This window comes from Gymnodraco acuticeps, unplaced genomic scaffold, assembly GCF_902827175.1.
Source record: "Gymnodraco acuticeps unplaced genomic scaffold, fGymAcu1.1, whole genome shotgun sequence".
Taxonomy (NCBI): Eukaryota; Metazoa; Chordata; class Actinopteri; order Perciformes; family Bathydraconidae; genus Gymnodraco; species Gymnodraco acuticeps.
In genome coordinates, this window is record NW_022989819.1 from 116,883 (window position 1) to 134,156 (window position 17,274).

Sequence of the window (17,274 nt, forward strand, 5' to 3'; positions counted from 1 at the left end):
GTCAATAATTTGTACGGTAATTCTGGCAAATTGACACAAATATGTAATAGCATTTTGGACAGACATGTAGATACTGCATCTAGACTGCAATGTGATAAATGAATTACATATATTGAGAGGTCACACAGTTGTATTTATGTGTTTGTGTCCCCAGTAAATATCAAAGGGTAGAAATATTTAGGCTAACATTATGCATGACAGGTAATATAGATTTTCTTCCACACCTGATTTAATTTCTGACAGCTATGAGAGAGTGAGTCTGTGTTTGTTAAAGGGCTGATGAGATGAATGAGAGCCGGTGGAAAGTCTCCACCTCTGCTTTGATTCTGAGATTGATTCTTCTCAAAGGAGACTCCGATGTGACTCGAGCCACAGCTTCTAATGATGCAGCCCCCAAACTTTTAATGGACGCATTCATCTGAGTGGAAAACCCTTTGACTCACCCACCTCCCACCTTTTTCCCATCTACATCTTACAATTTCAATTCAATTAATTACCGGATCTGTGATGTTCTGCAGCGTCTATTAGAGGATATGTGAAGTCATTCTGGTATATTCTGCCTCCAGTGATCAGAGCTTTAGTGCACCGTCTCTGAGACCGCACATTAACGGAGGATTAGATCTGCACGCCGATATTAGCCTTACTGACTCGAGGAAATCAAACATAATGTTCTCCACTGTTCTTGACCTTGGTCTTCGTAGTTTCGGGGTAACTCTTTAAAGGTCTCCTATTATACTGTTTTTCATCAATATATTATAGGTCTCAGATACAAAACATGTCTCTGAAGTGTTTGGCTCCAAACACCAAACAGATCATTGTAGCATTACCCATAATCCTCTCTGTTTCAGCCCTGTTTCCAAAGTGCTGATTCTCTGTCTGTGACTTCAGATGAAAATAAGGAGCCACTCCCCACGCCCCTCTGAGAGATATTTGGTTAAAAAGAACACGGTGCTCTAGGAGGAGATTCAGGTGATAAGGGGGGGGGTTACCTTGGTTGCTGATTGGCTAATGGTTACACAAGCCAAAAAATCGTTATGACATCATAAAGTGGCCAAAATCTGATCAGCTCATTTTCAGACAGGTTTTTATAGAAATGGATCAGGACAAAAAGAGAGAGAATCTTTGTTCCTGAAACTTTCAGAGTCTCTTTACACAGCCCCTCTGAGTAAAGAGACTCGTAAATGACGTGGAAAAAGTGGATTTTGCATAATAGGTGACCTTTAAAGCTGTCTTCACAGTGAAAACACACAATTTGGCAAGTTTCAAGTCAAGGTTAATGCGACCATAAACCTTCGTAAAGGTGGATGACGGTGCAGTTTATGTTATAGACTTCTTGTGAGTTTATTAAAATATTGTATGTTTAAACATATATTTGTTGCATGAACTTTGGAGAAGAATTTGAAGCTGATCAACTTAATTTGATACATTTGATAGTGCTGCAACCCAAAACTTTTCTTGAATTATTCATACAATAATTTGGTCAATAAAATACAGACAGATCCTTTTGAACATTTACCACTGCCCAAAGTGACGTATTGAAATGGCATGGGGAAACGTACCGTACCCAGAATATATTTAAAAATAAACGATGAATTGTTTCGGTTATAGAAGAGGGGAACATTAACATTTTGGGGATTCATTTTCAGTCAAATGCTAATGGCCATCGATGTATCGTTTCTGCTCTGGTGTTGCATAAAGTCGAGGAAGAGCGAGTTTATGCGGATGATTCATGGTCCAAGTCTCAAAACCACAAATGATGACAACCGCTGAATGTTCAAATAGATCAATACACTTTGGATGGAAAGCATTATGCACATCTCTGGAGACAGACGTGCGGTGGATGGTTAATGATTTCCATCTGAAAAGGGAATCAAAAAAAGACCCGCCTGTTATGATGCATTAAGCGGGAATCTGAAGAAGAGGCCAAGAGGTCCACCAAGCACTCAGAGCCGGTTACTTTCTGTTACTGAGAGGGACTCACTTCTAAAACGGCGGCTGCTATCAGGAAGTAGCTTTGTTGCATCACTCAGTAACAGAGAAAACAACAGTGGCTGGGATTCATGATGTTTCTGCTGAACTATTTGTTAATGTCTTTCATTTTTGTAAACGCTTTGAATTGCCTCGTGTTGAAAGTTGCTGTATAAATAAACTTGCCTTGCCTTGATAGCAGGAACTACCTGTGGTTGATAATATAAACTCCGACAAACATTGAAATAAAGAAGCATATTAAACTTAAGACAAGTACACGGTAAGCTGTGATGTTGAGGAGCTCGTTGAACAGGTTTCTTTACTGCCCACCTTTAGAGGAAATGAATACACTTCTTCTTGTTTGTTGATTGGGTTTTTTGACGATATAAAAACAGCCTCACATTCAAAATATATATAAAATGTTTTGAATAAAGCCTTTCAATTGTGTTTTATTGTCAGAGTTTTTAGATGTCTTATCTTCACAGTCTACTGTATATTTTCTACTTTGTAATGCTGGTTTAATTCCATTTTTAGATGTTTAAATTCTAGTATTGTTTATTTCTACTCTAATTTTCTCCTTATGTGCAATGGCTTGTTTTGCTTTCTATGCTGCAAACATTTCCCAATGTGGAATCAATAAAGTACCTCTTATCATTATTATCTTAAACGACCTTCCCAACAATGCTCCATCACCTTTGTGAATAACTTTTCTAATTGCAATGCAGTGTGTATGCAACCTTGTTATGAAGGTGTGTTCTCTGTAGAGTCACAGCTGTGAGACTTAGTCCACCTGTTTGGTTTTTGTTGCAGTGGCACCAGTTGGAGCTGGGGCTGGGCCTCAGCCGGGAGCAGCATCCTGGCTGAGTTTGGGACCCTCCACCTCGAGTTCGTCCATCTGTCTGAGCTCTCCAGGAATCCAATCTACACGGAGAAGGTGATATAATTATACATTTTACACATATAGATCACATTTCCATTCTCACTTTACAGGGCTGAAGGATTGGTAAGAAATCAAATGTTTTGGTCATTTTGACTGATATTGTAGTTTACGCTATTGGAAGGAATTATTATGTTTGCATCATGATTCTGATTAACAATGAAAAATACTATGGTGTGACTTTCTTTTGCACCTGTGTGTACATAAAGTAATAATGATTTAAGTTAAGAAAAAATGGTGTTGGTCAAAAAAATCTCTGCTATCATTCTACTTGCATAACAATGGTATGTTTTTAAACTATTTGTTATATATTTAAACAGGTTTCCCAGGCTTGAAGCAGTGATAGGGTAGATGTTGAATGTGTAAAACTATTTCCGTGCAGTATCTTGACCATAATACTTTGTACCTTTGCAGGTGATGAACATCAGAAAAGTACTGAACAAGATTGAAAAGCCACACGGCCTGTACCCCAACTTCCTCAGTCCTGTCAGTGGCAACTGGGTCCAACGTAAGTTCTGAGTTAGCTTCATATGGGAGCTTCATTCTGATTAAACATCTGTTAAATTATTGCGAGTAGATGTTTGATATAGAGTTCTCATTGTAACGAAGAACAAGGCCAAGGGCTTTCTGACATTGTTAGAAGAAAAAACACAAGGTGAACAGGATGACACATTCTTTTCTTATCTCTTCATTAAGTTCAAAAATTAAGAATTCAAAGATTCAAAGCTTTATTTTATTTATTGTTACGTGCACAGCAGCGCCAGCAAAGTATGGCAAAGAGAATCTCAAGTCCCAGGTTCCTCCAACAATGTAACATCCACTATATTTAACTTTGAGGTCATTTAAGGTCTTCTCACATTTTCTACCTTCCTCATTTCTGTCATGGGGCTCCTCACCGCTGACAGACCTGGAGTCAGCTCACGCACCAAAGCTCTTCAGGCCGCTCGTCTGTGTCACCCACCCATCCGTCTATTCCCTTTCACTTTTAATATCACTTCATAGCAGTGGCTATATAACTCCCAAAGCTCCGGGTTATTAAAATGATAATGAATTCAATTACTTCAGGAAATTGGATCTTTCTGATTTACCTGAAAGGAGCTGGAAAAAAACAAGGTGATAAGGCGACTCCGGGCCTGAATAGGTGGTAATCTGGATGATTACAGAGGCTAATTGTTGTGGTGAGCGTGTAAAGAGGCAAACTATATATTTATCGCCACAAAGGGAGAAACAAAATCGGTGCTTCACAGCTCACCCTCTCCCGTCTGTGTCAAGGACAAACACAGCAGCTCTGTGATAACCTTGCGGGGGAGTCAACGTAGGTGTGTGTGTGTGTGTGTGTGTGTGTGTGTGTGTGTGTGTGTGTGTGTGTGTGTGTGTGTGTGTGTGTGTGTGTGTGTGGTGTGTGTGTGTGTGTGTGTGTGTGTGTGTGTGTGTGTGTGTGTGTGTGTGTGTGTGTGGTGTGTGTGTGTGTGTGTGTGTGTGTGTGTGTGTGTGTGTGTGTGTGTGTGTGTGTGTGTGTGTGTGTGTGTGTGTGTGTGTGTGTGTGCTTTGAGCATAAGTGGAGAGATGCACGCCTCCACTGCAATATCATACTCACCTTTATAATGAAAGTGTGAACTATGGAGGATAATCTACAGCCACTCTTTACAGAAAGCTTTAGGTGTGGTACATAATTATTTTAGGTTCAAATAAACTATTTTCTACCCTCAGGGAACAGAGAGCGTGTGGGTTCATGGAACATGATCGTGCACGCCTAGAATTAACCAGAGAAGCAAAGAAAGAGTGACAAAATGTAGACAGTGCAGCATTTATTGGATTGTCTACCACAGGTCACAAAAGATTATGTAACTGAATCCAGAAAACCAAACACAGTTTATTCAGACTTGGTGGCCTCTAAAAAGGATTTGTTTATAGAGTTTCAATTAAGATATTTATGTATTATACACATTTAGCATTAGCAGTGTAGCGGGCGCCTGAGGCTTCAGATGTTCCTTGCCAACGACTTCTTATCTGGCATTATTTTGCATATGATGAATAAAAACAATAGTGCAGTAACAGTGTTACATAAAGGTGCTTAAAGGTATAATTCATTAGATGAATGGATATATAAGCGGTATTAAGTGGATAGATGAATTAAACAACAAACTTGATTTATTCTTAATATATATATTTAAGTTTTAAGCCGTTTATGAGATAATTAACTTCCCAGCTTTTGTAAGGCAAGGCAAGTTTAGTTATGTAGCACCTTTCAACACAAGGCAATTCAAAGTGCTTTACAAAAATGAAAGACATTAAGAGCATTAAGAAACATATTATAAAATCATTTCATCATCACTCATTTAAAAGCAAGGATATGAATTGGAATGTTATAAGATAATAAAACATGAATAACAAAGGCACATGAATTAAAGTTAGAGTGCAGTGTGAGATACACACATCTGAAATGTTTATGTCTGACTCTCAGGCCCCATCCACACGGAAACGAAAATGAAAACAAACCGATGTCGATATCAAAAAAGTCTTCTGTCCACACGGAATCGGCTCAAGAAACGTGTCCATCCACACGAGACCGCTCGACCTCCTGGAGACACTGTAGTACATATGCCGGGCCTGTAAGTGGCGCTGTACTTCCGCCACAAAATACACCAAAAGCAGCGAAGAAGACTCCCCCCCCCGAGCATGGTTGCCATGGTTGCCCTTCTGTTTATTCTCCGCGGTGAATTTAGCAACATGTAGTTCTCCATGTCCACTTGTTGCTGATGGTTGTGGTAGAGGAGCTGTAGATTGTTGCACTAACATCTGTATCAAGGTCAGTAGCGTCTGGAGCACGAAAGCAACCCTGTGATCCGCCATTGTTGTTGTTGTTGTTGTTGTTGGCAAAACACATCAGCAATGACGCGGGTGATGCGGGGGTGAGCAGCAGAGAGAGGCGGGCTATGGCTTCATCGTTATCAGGAAATGACCGTATAGGGCGTACACACAGAGCCGTTTGGCCCCCCAGAACGTTTCGTCCGCAGATCTACCCTCCTTGGGAGCTGTTGTCGTTATCGTTATCCGCGTTTCCGTGTCGGCCTCGTGTGAACAAACCGTCTATACCAGGCATCCTCAAACTACGGACTCCGGTCCGGATCCGGACCGAACCAGCACTGTCTCCGGACTCTGAGCAAATTATACTTTTAATATGTATTATCTCTCTGTATTATATGTGAGACATCGCCACAACGCATTCGCAACGAGTCAAAATTCTCCGCTATGTCCACTGCAAACAGCGCTCTGCATGTCTGACTGTTCCACTGTGTTCCACCTGTGTGTGTCAACGCTTTGGTCCAATCACATTCAGCATCCAGTCAGCGTTTTTTCCCCCTAAACAATCTGCGAATCAGAGGCACAGTAGGGCGGGTCTTCGCGGACTGCGGGTGGGAAAAATGTGTGTGTCTCTTTCAACCTGTCTAAGTCAGAGCGAGAATTAAAACAAAAACAACAAAAATTCAGAGCGAGAGTTAACAGCTCATCTCGTTCCATCTGTACTGTAGCTAGTAGCCTAGTTTCACCTACCGGGGTGGCAACTGACACCCTAAAAATAGGCCTTGCCACCCCAGCTGCCACCCCAGTTGGCAGCTTTGTTTTGAAAGAAAAGTTGTGGCTCATCGGACATTTATGAGAGAAAGTCTCTAATGTCCGAGTGCAAGTGAATGCAGCACAAGATGCACGTCATGTAACCCCTCCCCCGGTCCTGGCGCGAGCGTGGACATACGATTTGGCGGCGATTTCATTTTGAACTGGACGGCGCAAAACGAGAAGCATTCTGACCCAAGCGCTGAAGGAATGAGGTATTTGCGGTCTGACAGAGAAGAGACTGTTAGTTTGGCTGTACTCAGCATTGAATCAAAACGCACTGAAGCTGTTGATCTTAATACGTTTGTGAGGCGTTTTGCTGAACAAGATGGTAATCGCCGCATTCAGCTGTAATAGACATGCCAACTTGATGCTCTGCTCACGGATGAGCATACAAAACTATTAAGATGATGACCTTACGTGTGTAAATATATTGTTTTCTTTGAGGGGGTCTGCCCCCAAAAAACAGTTTTAAGTCCTGAGAAAGTGAAATAAGACGGTGTTTAAAACTACACTGCCCAGCCAAAAAAAAGTAACCACTTTGATTGAACTAGGCCAGTAGGTAAGGACTTTCCACTGGATAATAACTGCAGTATAAAAGAATGCATGACTGAAGTGATGGAGACCATGTTGAAGGCAAACAAAAAGAGGAAATAACAGGTAAAATCAAGCAAATCCCCTCTCAGATTGCACAGCAACCAGAAGAACATAAATACTGGCTGGTGATTTGATTCATCAGCTTTGTGATGGAATAAAAAATGCACAGTGCATTTCCTTAGCTGTGGGTGAGTCCACTGACACCACTGACAATGCTCAGTTGCTGCTGTTTGTGAGTTGTTATGATGAGGCAAAGGGGGAGTTTGTTGAAGATGTGTTGGGCCTGACGAACCTCAGTGGACGCACAAGGGGGAATACATTTATAAAGCAATAATGGGAATGCTGAATGAAAGAGGGTGCAGCTGCCTTTATTCCTAACTGTGCAGCTCTTACACTGCGACTCTGAGGGGTCAAGCACAGACACAATAACAATGAAAACTGCTGCATACAGATTATTTTTGTTTTTGCAACCTCGTGTTAAGAATCTTGTTGCAATTGTTTAAAAGTTTGAATGACCGTAATAAACGGACCTTTGTCTTATTGAAACATTTATTTTGGACCTTTAAGATTTGTATTTGAGTACCCCTGGTCTATACGATAGAGAACTGTAGCGGATAAAACCCGTTTCGTCTCTGTGTGGACGGGGTCTCAGTCATTGCTAACTTTTTTGCAGAAATAGTTTTCTTTGACCTCACTTTCTTTCTACTTTCTTTTTTTAACTCATCCTTTAGTTATTTCAAGTATTTCATGCTAAACGAACCCCCCTTTTGAAAATGCTAATCTGCAACCCAATATTCCGAAAATTCAACGAATCCTGTCCATATTTGTGTAGCATATAAAATGTATTTGCTCCCAGACATTCCTGTGGCTTGCTAGTTTTGGACCCCATCTGTAACCCCAATACACGTAGAGGACTTTGTAGCTAGCAGTAGTGACATTGTTTGCTACAGGTCCAACACTATCCACTGTCACAGGAATCAATCTTTTAGTTTAAAAGTGTACAACATCTTCCAACCGCCAGAAAATTGCATACAAAAACACTCGTTCTTTTGAGCCAACCTTTCAACGCTTCTTTAGTCTTTGTTTGCCCTGCAGATAGAGCTGATTGTGACCCTGCTGTCTCCCTCCTCTTCCTCTCCGCAGATCACGTCTCCATCGGGGGCCTCGGGGACAGTTTCTACGAGTATCTGATCAAATCATATCTGATGTCAGACAAGTCGGACGACGACGCAAAGAAGATGTACTACGGCGCGCTGGAGGTACGGACATTTTAATCTTCCATTTCACGCTCAGGCATGGCTCCTTTAGCCGAAACGATAAAAGTTACAGTAATTTGCATATGCCTGCGATCAAACAGAGTGGAAAGTGATTTACACCTAAGAGGAACGAGAGGTACACCGCTTAAAGTTTTAGAGGATAGTTGAAGGCTAAACTTTTTTCATGTAATATATGACATTTATGGAAAGAGACACAATGCTCGTTTGATATTCAGCTCATATTTTGAGTCAAAACATGAATAATAAGAAGGCAGAAGAGTGTTCTGCCATTTCTTCTTGCTTTTTTAAAGATGATTAAGTATTTTGCAAGTTGAAGCCTTTATTAATGATCATAGCCGGACACTTAATCAATGAGTGTTGCATTGAATACCGTAATAAAATGTCTCATCAAGTTCATAATTCGACATTAATAAAGGGTCATTTCTGCCGCCTATTTTTTAAGATCTGTTAAACGGAGAGTGACACGACGTTAAGCTTGTTTTTTAATTCCTGTTTGCTCACCTGCTTTATGTAAAGTGTTCTGCTGCATGTTTATTCATCCACAGAATCGCATAAATGAATATTGAAATAATAGAGAGCCAGTGCCTGTCATCTTGTTGTTTTTCGCCTCATATTGAGGGTAAACTGTGAAAAAAGGCATACATTGAATCCCTCTTTGTGCATATTTATTACGAAGTTGCTGTGATATTAACATTAATCTGATCAAATAAATGTCATTGTTGCCAGTTTTACAACAATTTCCAACCATTTATGTGACGACTCTTAAAGGTCCCATGTCATGGCCATTTCTACTGATCATAATTCCATTGTTGAGGTCTACTAAAATAAATGTATATTGTACAATGTTCCAAACTCACATTGGTTTCTCGTACAGCATCTCTGTATAGTATGTGTATTCACTCTCTGTCCTACACGCCTTGTTGGAGCTCCTGCCCCCCCCCCCCTCCCCCCTCCCCCCTCCCCCCTCCCTGTGAGCCCAGTGGCCGTCTGCGAGACAGCGATACACCGCGAAACTCAGCCTGTGCACACACACACACCTGCAGCCTGGCTGGGAGTTTGTGTGTGTGCTCAGGCTGAGTTCCGCGGTGTCTCGCTGTCTCGCCGACCCCACACCAGTGAGCCAGCTCAGGGTCCCGCTCCTCGCAGCAGTGAGCCTCGCAACGTCCCGCCAAATGTGTGTGTGTGTGTGTGTGTGTGTGTGTGTGTGTGTGTGTGTGTGTGTGTGTGTGTGTGTGTGTGTGTGTGTGTGTGTGTGTGTGTGTGTGTGTGTGTGTGTGTGTGTGTGTGTGTGTGTGTGTGTGTGTGTGTGTGTGTGTGAGGAAGTCCGCGGATTGGTCGAAACGTAACGACTCCGCGGACGTAACGTAACTATACCCGAAATACGTCACTATCCCCAAGAAGTAAACAATGGAAAAAGAGAAATCTCCAACGAGGCGTTCTGGGGCAGCACAGACAGGTCTTTTCTGTGTTAGAGTTTTACTCGCAACAGGGTGTACTTTGAGGGTTTGTGACTCTGCACACCGTTTACATGCATAAAAAGCTACATAACACACAAGGGGACGGGTAATAACCAGAAAAGCATGACATGGGACCTTTAAGTAAAATCCGCCCTATGTGTTGAATTGCCATCACGATAACGTAACAGGCCGCATGCCAGAAAGTGACTATACTGCACGATAATGGCGTGATAGTGCAAAGAAAAGTATCGTCTTGTCACTCAAAAACACAGCTTTTATCCATAGAAGTGTAGACATGTCTCTCTCCTATATGCATTCAGTGGATCAGAAGCGGAGGTAGAGCTGTAATGGATGCTTTTATTCCGAGCACTATAGCGTGATTATACACAGCAGGAGTATTTTTGTGACAGCGATGCTCTCAGTGGAACGGACATAAGGCTTCCTGATACTGCTTAATGTGATTAGACAGACACTGACTCATGTGTTTATTTTGTAGCGAAAGGTGCACTCCCACCCACTACCTGCAGAAAAAAATACAACTCACAGCTGGCTTTAAACATACACTTTTTAGTTTAATATAGATAATGTCAGAGTAAAGCACATTCCCTCCGGCTACAATTACGGTATCAGAGACAATGACTTCATATTGCCATTGATATTTCCTCAGTTCTCATCCGAGGGTCAAGCCAGAGGCAGAAGCACTAATTGCAGACGCCCTCTCTCCCCTGTGACTTGGTATTTAAATGGCCCTCTATCAGATTAAGTCATATACTGTGTGTTCATACAGAGATCTAAGGTGAAGGCTCATTATCTTTGGCATTCAACTAAAAGTAGACTAATTAAAACACTGTTGAATGAGGGAACAATTTCCAATTATACTATGCCATGATTACAGCTCATTAGAGGGGGATTCATCAGTCTCAGCCCTCAAGAAAAACATTTTTTTTTTTTAAAGAAACATGGTATTTATCAGCTTTCATATTATACACATTAGTTCGTTTTGTCATTAGCAGGTTTCATCTTTATTAACCCTCGTTTAGAATGAAAGGTTTTCCTGAACAGTATCACAGCAGTGGTTAAAGGGATGTTAGGTCACATTCACTGGGTCATTTAAAATTCAAATATCCCACTCCACAAACCAAAAGTGCTTTGCATATGAATCAAGAAGAGGATTTCTTAATTTCCTCCTCTTTTCTTTGTAAGCTCATCATGAAAGAGCTGTTAAAAGATAATGAATGGTTGGACCTGAGATTCAAGAGAGGATTTACACTTTTAATTAACAGCACTCGTACAAACCGGCATTCAAATGCATGATGAGCATCATGCCAGACAGAATTAACACAAGAGATGAAGAGAGAGAAATGTAAATAAGAGGGAATGATGAGATATTATCTGTCTTTCTAACGGTGTCTTAAAAAACATCAAGCATTTAAAGTATACACAGCTGTAAAGAGGCAGAAAGGAACAAAACCTGACGTTAAGATTTCTTATAAAAGATACAGATTTCTTTCTTTGACTCGGACATCTCCCTTTTTTTTCTTTGCTTCGTCTCATGTTTTTTGATCGTGTATAAAAGGATCTGTCCTGGACGTCTTCTTCACAGGGTATCAGATGAAATCCCTCAGAGATACGCCTTCCTATCTTACAACACATACATCATTTAACATTTAAATGCGGACATGTTAGACTCATCCCTCATGTGTGTGTAGGAGGATTGTTCATATAGGCTTTTTATAGAAAACACTGATATCATTCTATATATTCCACTTGGGTGTTTGGGAGTAAAACCTCCAATTATTTTTGGAGTCAATGTTAAGTAGTGTGCTTATTAACTGGCTTAATGTAGCACAGTTAAGGCTAGGTGGCTTCGGTTTTGCCAGTACAAGTATTGCAAACAAAGATTTATTTCACATAAAGTGTAAAGCCCACATACTGTCACCTCAGATAATGTCTGTTTACTCATCACCTGGCTGGAAGAGAACTCTCTGCTCCATAGCTTCTCTTAATAACTGGACTTAAACTCCCACTGTACATTTTACATTTATATTCTATTTAATATTGAATAATCAATTTCTTGCACAATAATATCCTGCATTGTATTTGTTACTGGAAAGTTGTATTTCCACATGTATATTTTCCACATCCACGTATATATATATATATATATATTTTTTTTTTTTTACTTTTAATACTATTTTATTTCTATTTCAGAAATATTTTGGACTGTTTATTTCTTGTGTCTTAATTTCTCTTATGTACATTGCCTTTTTATGCTGCTGCAACGCAAACATTGCCCAAATTGGGATCAATAAAGTACCTATCTATCCATCCATCCATCTGTCTATCCATCTATCCATCAATCTCTCTATCTATCTCTCTATCTATCCATCTATCCATCAATCTCTCTATCTATCTCTCCATCTATCCATCAATCTATCTATCTCTCTATCTATCCATCTATCCATCAATCTCTCTATCTATCTCTCTATCTATCTATCTCTCTATCTATCCATCTATCTATCTCTCTATCTATCCATCTATCTCTATCCATCTATCTCTCTATCTATCCATCTCTCTATCTATCCATCCATCTATCCGTCTATCTATCTCTCTATCTCTCTATCTCTCTATCCATCCATCTATCTATTAAACCCTCCTGACCGTGTGTTCCTGCAGGCGATTGAAGCTAACCTGGTGCAGAAGTCCCCCGGCGGTCTGACCTACATGGCAGAGTGGAGGGGGGGGATCCTGGACCACAAGATGGGCCACCTGGCCTGCTTCTCCGGGGGCATGATCGGCATCGGGGCGGACGATGGAGAGCCGGAGAAGAGGCAGCACTACCTGGACCTGGCTGCTGAGATCACACACACCTGCCACGAGAGCTACACCCGCTCAGGTGAGAGGACGGGGGGGGGGGGGGGGTGAGACTCTGTACTGCGAGAGGGGACCAATAGTTTGGTTTAGAAAGTTCAACACCACCCAGGAGGAGGGCAAGACTGAACTGCTCCTGCCCATTTTGTTTTGGATTGAATTTAATTGAATTGAATTGAGGAGCAGAGAGTGGCCCATTGTTTGTTGTCCTGCAAGGCAAGTTTATCAGAATCAGAATACCTTCATTAGTTAGAGGGGAAATATACATTGTTACAGCAGGAAAGAGCCAAAGACAGCTTAATGTTACCTAAGAAGCATGCATACAAAAATATTAAAGATAAAAAAATTATAATTAAAAATTAAAAAAATTAAAAAAGTTACATCATTTACAAAATACACATCCTGTAACAGTTCTTAGGATTTAGCAGCTAAGTATATATTGCACAGTTATTAACGGCATTTGTACTATATATATATAGTACATATTGCACATAGTTGGTTGGTATTTAACAACAAGGGGTGTTATAGCACATTTCAACACAAAGCAGTTCAAAGTGCTTTATGTAAAGTTCTTATTTTACTTTTTATGTATTTGTAATTGCACTATAGATAGAGTCCTGAATCCAGCTCCTATTTGTGCACAACCAAACTTAATAACGTGTTTTAGAAACACAGTTATGCTCACTGTTTGGTCTCTTCTTAGACAAACTTAGAAGACAGCCCACCAGCACAAAACATATAAACTGGTTACGAGCCATTAAACCCCACCGCTCACCTAACAGCATGTGTGGAAGCTAAACCATAGCTTCGTTAAAATATTTAATTTCCTGCCTTACTGGTTGGAATATCTCTGCAGAACATTACATGCATCAACAGAAATGACTGGCAGAGTGAGAAGGAGAAAGATCATTTTGTTATTGAATAACATTTGGAAATATTCCAGCCTGAAGCGTTATGGAAAAAACATCTTCTGACTAAAGAGGATCTGATGAGCAGTCAAATATGTCTTAGGTACATGAAAACATGTCAGTTTATTTTTAAGTTATAGCCATGCTTCCCATCATCTGAAATTAAAACGTATAAGTATTTATTTGGTGTTCTTACTTGTTGGATCCAGCTCATTTCGTGTTTTAGACATCCAGACTATTCTAATTAAAAAGGTTATGCTTCATCACTGCATCACTATATCTGTCTTGTTAGGAGAGGTTAGGTGGCTTTACAGTGAAAGGAAAAGTGTTGTCGCGCCACATGTTAAATTAAATAGGCCGCGGGCATTTTAATTTTGCCCTGACTCAAAATGAGAATCGTTCTCGGCGGCTTCACCTCGACAGAGAGACGACAGGCCGTAATAAGGAGCAGCGGAGAATTAAAGTCTTCGATTATTCTCCAACGTCTCACAGCTGCAGGCAGCAAACATGGAGCTGTCTCTAAGTGTGTTACACACTGATAATCACATTCTGAGAAAGAATAAAAAGAGACAAGGTGAGAACATGTAGATAAAGTATGGACGAGTAGACATACTCTGATATATAATCAGAAACAGGTTTATTGCCAGGTAGGTACGAGGAATTTGACTTGGTGTCGTGCTGCACACATAAAAGTAAAACAAAAATTAAAAACACAGATAGAGAACTAGAAAAATATAAAAAATAATACAAAATACAGTAAAATGTAACAGTATTTACATAGAAATTAAATGGAATAAAATATGGAATAAAAATCGGCAGTAATACAAAAAAGAAAACATATATTGTTGTACTTTGTAAATGAGGGAGAAAAGACGATTTACCCAAAAGGAAAATAAATGCAATCGAGGAAGAGTTTCCAGCAACAAGCATTTTTTCCGTTGGAACGACCATTATTTGATCTCTTCTCCTCCCTCATCTATCTCAGCTCTGACAATAATCTCCTCTGCTAATTTCAAGCTTCTTTTTTACCCCCTTTTCTGTTGGGTGGGCTGTAAGGCTTTGTCGGTGAGATCATGTGACTCACCGCATAACAGGTTCCTTGATACGCTTGAAATGCTTTTGATCTGCAGACCCACGAGACTTCTCTGGCTCTCTCCTCCACCAGGTTTCTCTGCGCTCATTTAAAAAGGACCGATTGGTGCTTAGCAGCTTTCGGGTTATCCGTCTGCAGGAAAAGAGAGAAAGAGAGGAGTGAGATTTGCGATTGGCTGTGTCTTAAACACAGATACCATAAAGACTCTCCTTCTGCTGCTGCTCTGAAACCCCGCCAGCTTCACAGCAAACTGATGCTGGAAAATGGAGATCTCACGGGAAGCAGAAGGAAGATGAAAAGGTTATTGGTTTAAGAGGGAAAAAAGTGGCTATAGACTTTTAATGGTTAGCTTTCTGCTATTGAGATGTGTGAGCTGATAGAGTTAAACCTTTATCACTTAGGGCTGTCACTTCTGATTTCCACCACTGTTTAAATATAGGAATGAAATACCTTTCTGATCTGAACTCATTAATGCTCAGCAGGGAATTCACAGGAAACAATAAGACTTGATTGTTTTGTCTGGAGGGATTTACTGCAGTGTGTTGCAAAAGGAAACCGGTGGATAAGAAGATAGTTGGGAACGTGTTTTCTATTCAGGCCCCAAAGCAGGAGTAACAAATCCTTCTAAATTGAGTTTGACAGAGGCGTGCTAATCATCTTTAGAACTCGTGGAAAAATCGATTGTGTTGTCTGCGCCGGAGTTACAGATGATCCTCTGCTGAATTAGCGTTAGCATTCCAATCACAAGCATCAACAGCACAGAGAATTATTTAGTGCAAAACAGGCGGAAAACAGGCCGTCAGGAGGCAGGAAGCACCCAGAGGTGAAGAATCAGAAGGATGTGAGAACAGAGGAGCTGTGGAGGGACGGGGGGGAAGTGTGAGTTTGATGTTGGTTTTTCAAGACAAAAGTTAAAGGTACCATGTTGAGTTTTGCGATCTCTACTAGCACTATGACATTACACATAGTTACTCACATATTTACTGCCGAGACGTTTTATACATACAAGGAATTTCCTTAATTGTTCTTTTTGTCGCTGCTTTTAATTGAACTATTCACATCTTAAAGAGCCTGTGACAGCATCCCAACAACTGTTGTGCAATGAAATATTGGGCTACTAGTAATCTCGAACCGTCAGTTTAAAAAAGAAGGTGCGATACCGTTCCGATAAATATCAATAATTTCGAACATCGCGGGGAAATTCCTTCGACTCATTTTGATGTTTTGGGGGAAGCCGGAAGTGACGTCAATGCGGGAACGCTTCACTGTGCGGCGAGAGAGCCAAACACGGACAAAGTGTGTTGTCATGCGTAGAAATGGTGAATTACTGAGTTTAGGCACGTTAATAACGTTGTAATGAAGTTGACTACAGTATATTCATATTTGTCAGTGCTTTCATGTCAATTCGGCGAACATAAACATAAATGATCGTGGTGAAGATGATGATTACATTAGGATTAAAAATCGGTAGTGAGAGCTGCTGAATTTCCTCCCGTCGGATGTGATATCAAAACAAATCGATTATTTTTGTAGTTGTAAACTCAAGTGGATGAAACTACATGTATTAGTGCTTTCATGTCAATTCGGCGAACATATGATACATTAAATGATCGTGAGAATGATGATTACAAATCGTTTGTTTGAGCCGGTCTGCATTTCCTGATGAGAAAACAAACCGATGCTTTTTGTAGTTGTAGTACACCAACATGGATTAAACGTGTGTTTTTTTCACCACAATGTTGGGGAAATTAATGGATAAAATGCACGGATTATTATTATTATTATTATTCCCACTCCGATCGGGACACTATGTCCACCGTTTCCCCGCAGCGAGGCGCCCCCCGTTGACAGTTTACGTGGGCTGGGTGCAGTGGAGGACTGGCCGGTACCGAAGTGGGCCGGTCGGATAAGTCACTAGCACATCCCCCACTCCCCCCGTTGACAATTTACTAGCGGTACCGAAGTGGGCCGGTCGAGAGTCCCGGGATGATTTTTAGTCCCAGTCCACCATTGGCTACATGACCGTGTGATCGCCCATATTGACGCACCTAATTCCTAAACTTCTAACAGATACAACATCAACCGATCCTTCAGCCTCATATGAGCTCTCAGACACGTTCAAAATGAAACTGTCATCGCTGTCTGAGCTTGCTGCTGTGTGCGCCATCGTGCGTTTACATGCAGATGCTGGGATCCTGAACGGTGCAGCTGGAGCGCTGTGCCCGCAATGACGTCACACATCATTTGGCGGGATTTGAAGAATCCCCGAGAAGATCCAGAAAATGGTCAACATTGAAGGGCAGATTAATGGTTATCAAAGTACAAATATCCAAAATTAGTTAAGTAACGATTTTCAAGGGGACAATATTTACTCAAATTGATGGGTTTGGATGATGGGGGAAACTCGTGTCACAGGCTCTTTAAACTGCACTGTAACTTTTATCCATGTATTTTTTCTTTTAATGTTTTATTTTATCCCCTTTAAACTGTGGGGTTTTCTCTGGAAGTGTTTCCTTGTACGATGTGAGGGTCTAAGAACAGAGGGTGTCGT

The 17,274-nt window shown here is 40.8% G+C and overlaps 1 protein-coding gene across 2 annotated transcripts in view; it reads left to right on the forward strand.

The window, feature by feature from the left end:
* Positions 1–17,274, forward strand: part of LOC117557108 (mannosyl-oligosaccharide 1,2-alpha-mannosidase IA) — a gene marked incomplete at its 5' end in the record, with an annotated part of 133,450 nt that overhangs the window by 108,874 nt on the left and 7,302 nt on the right. The window contains 4 exon segments of one of the 2 annotated variants that reach the window (XM_034232796.1): positions 2,776–2,902; positions 3,320–3,413; positions 8,261–8,376; positions 12,528–12,747. In XM_034232796.1, the coding sequence (XP_034088687.1) occupies positions 2,776–2,902; positions 3,320–3,413; positions 8,261–8,376; positions 12,528–12,747 (557 nt within the window). 2 annotated transcript variants of the gene reach the window in all.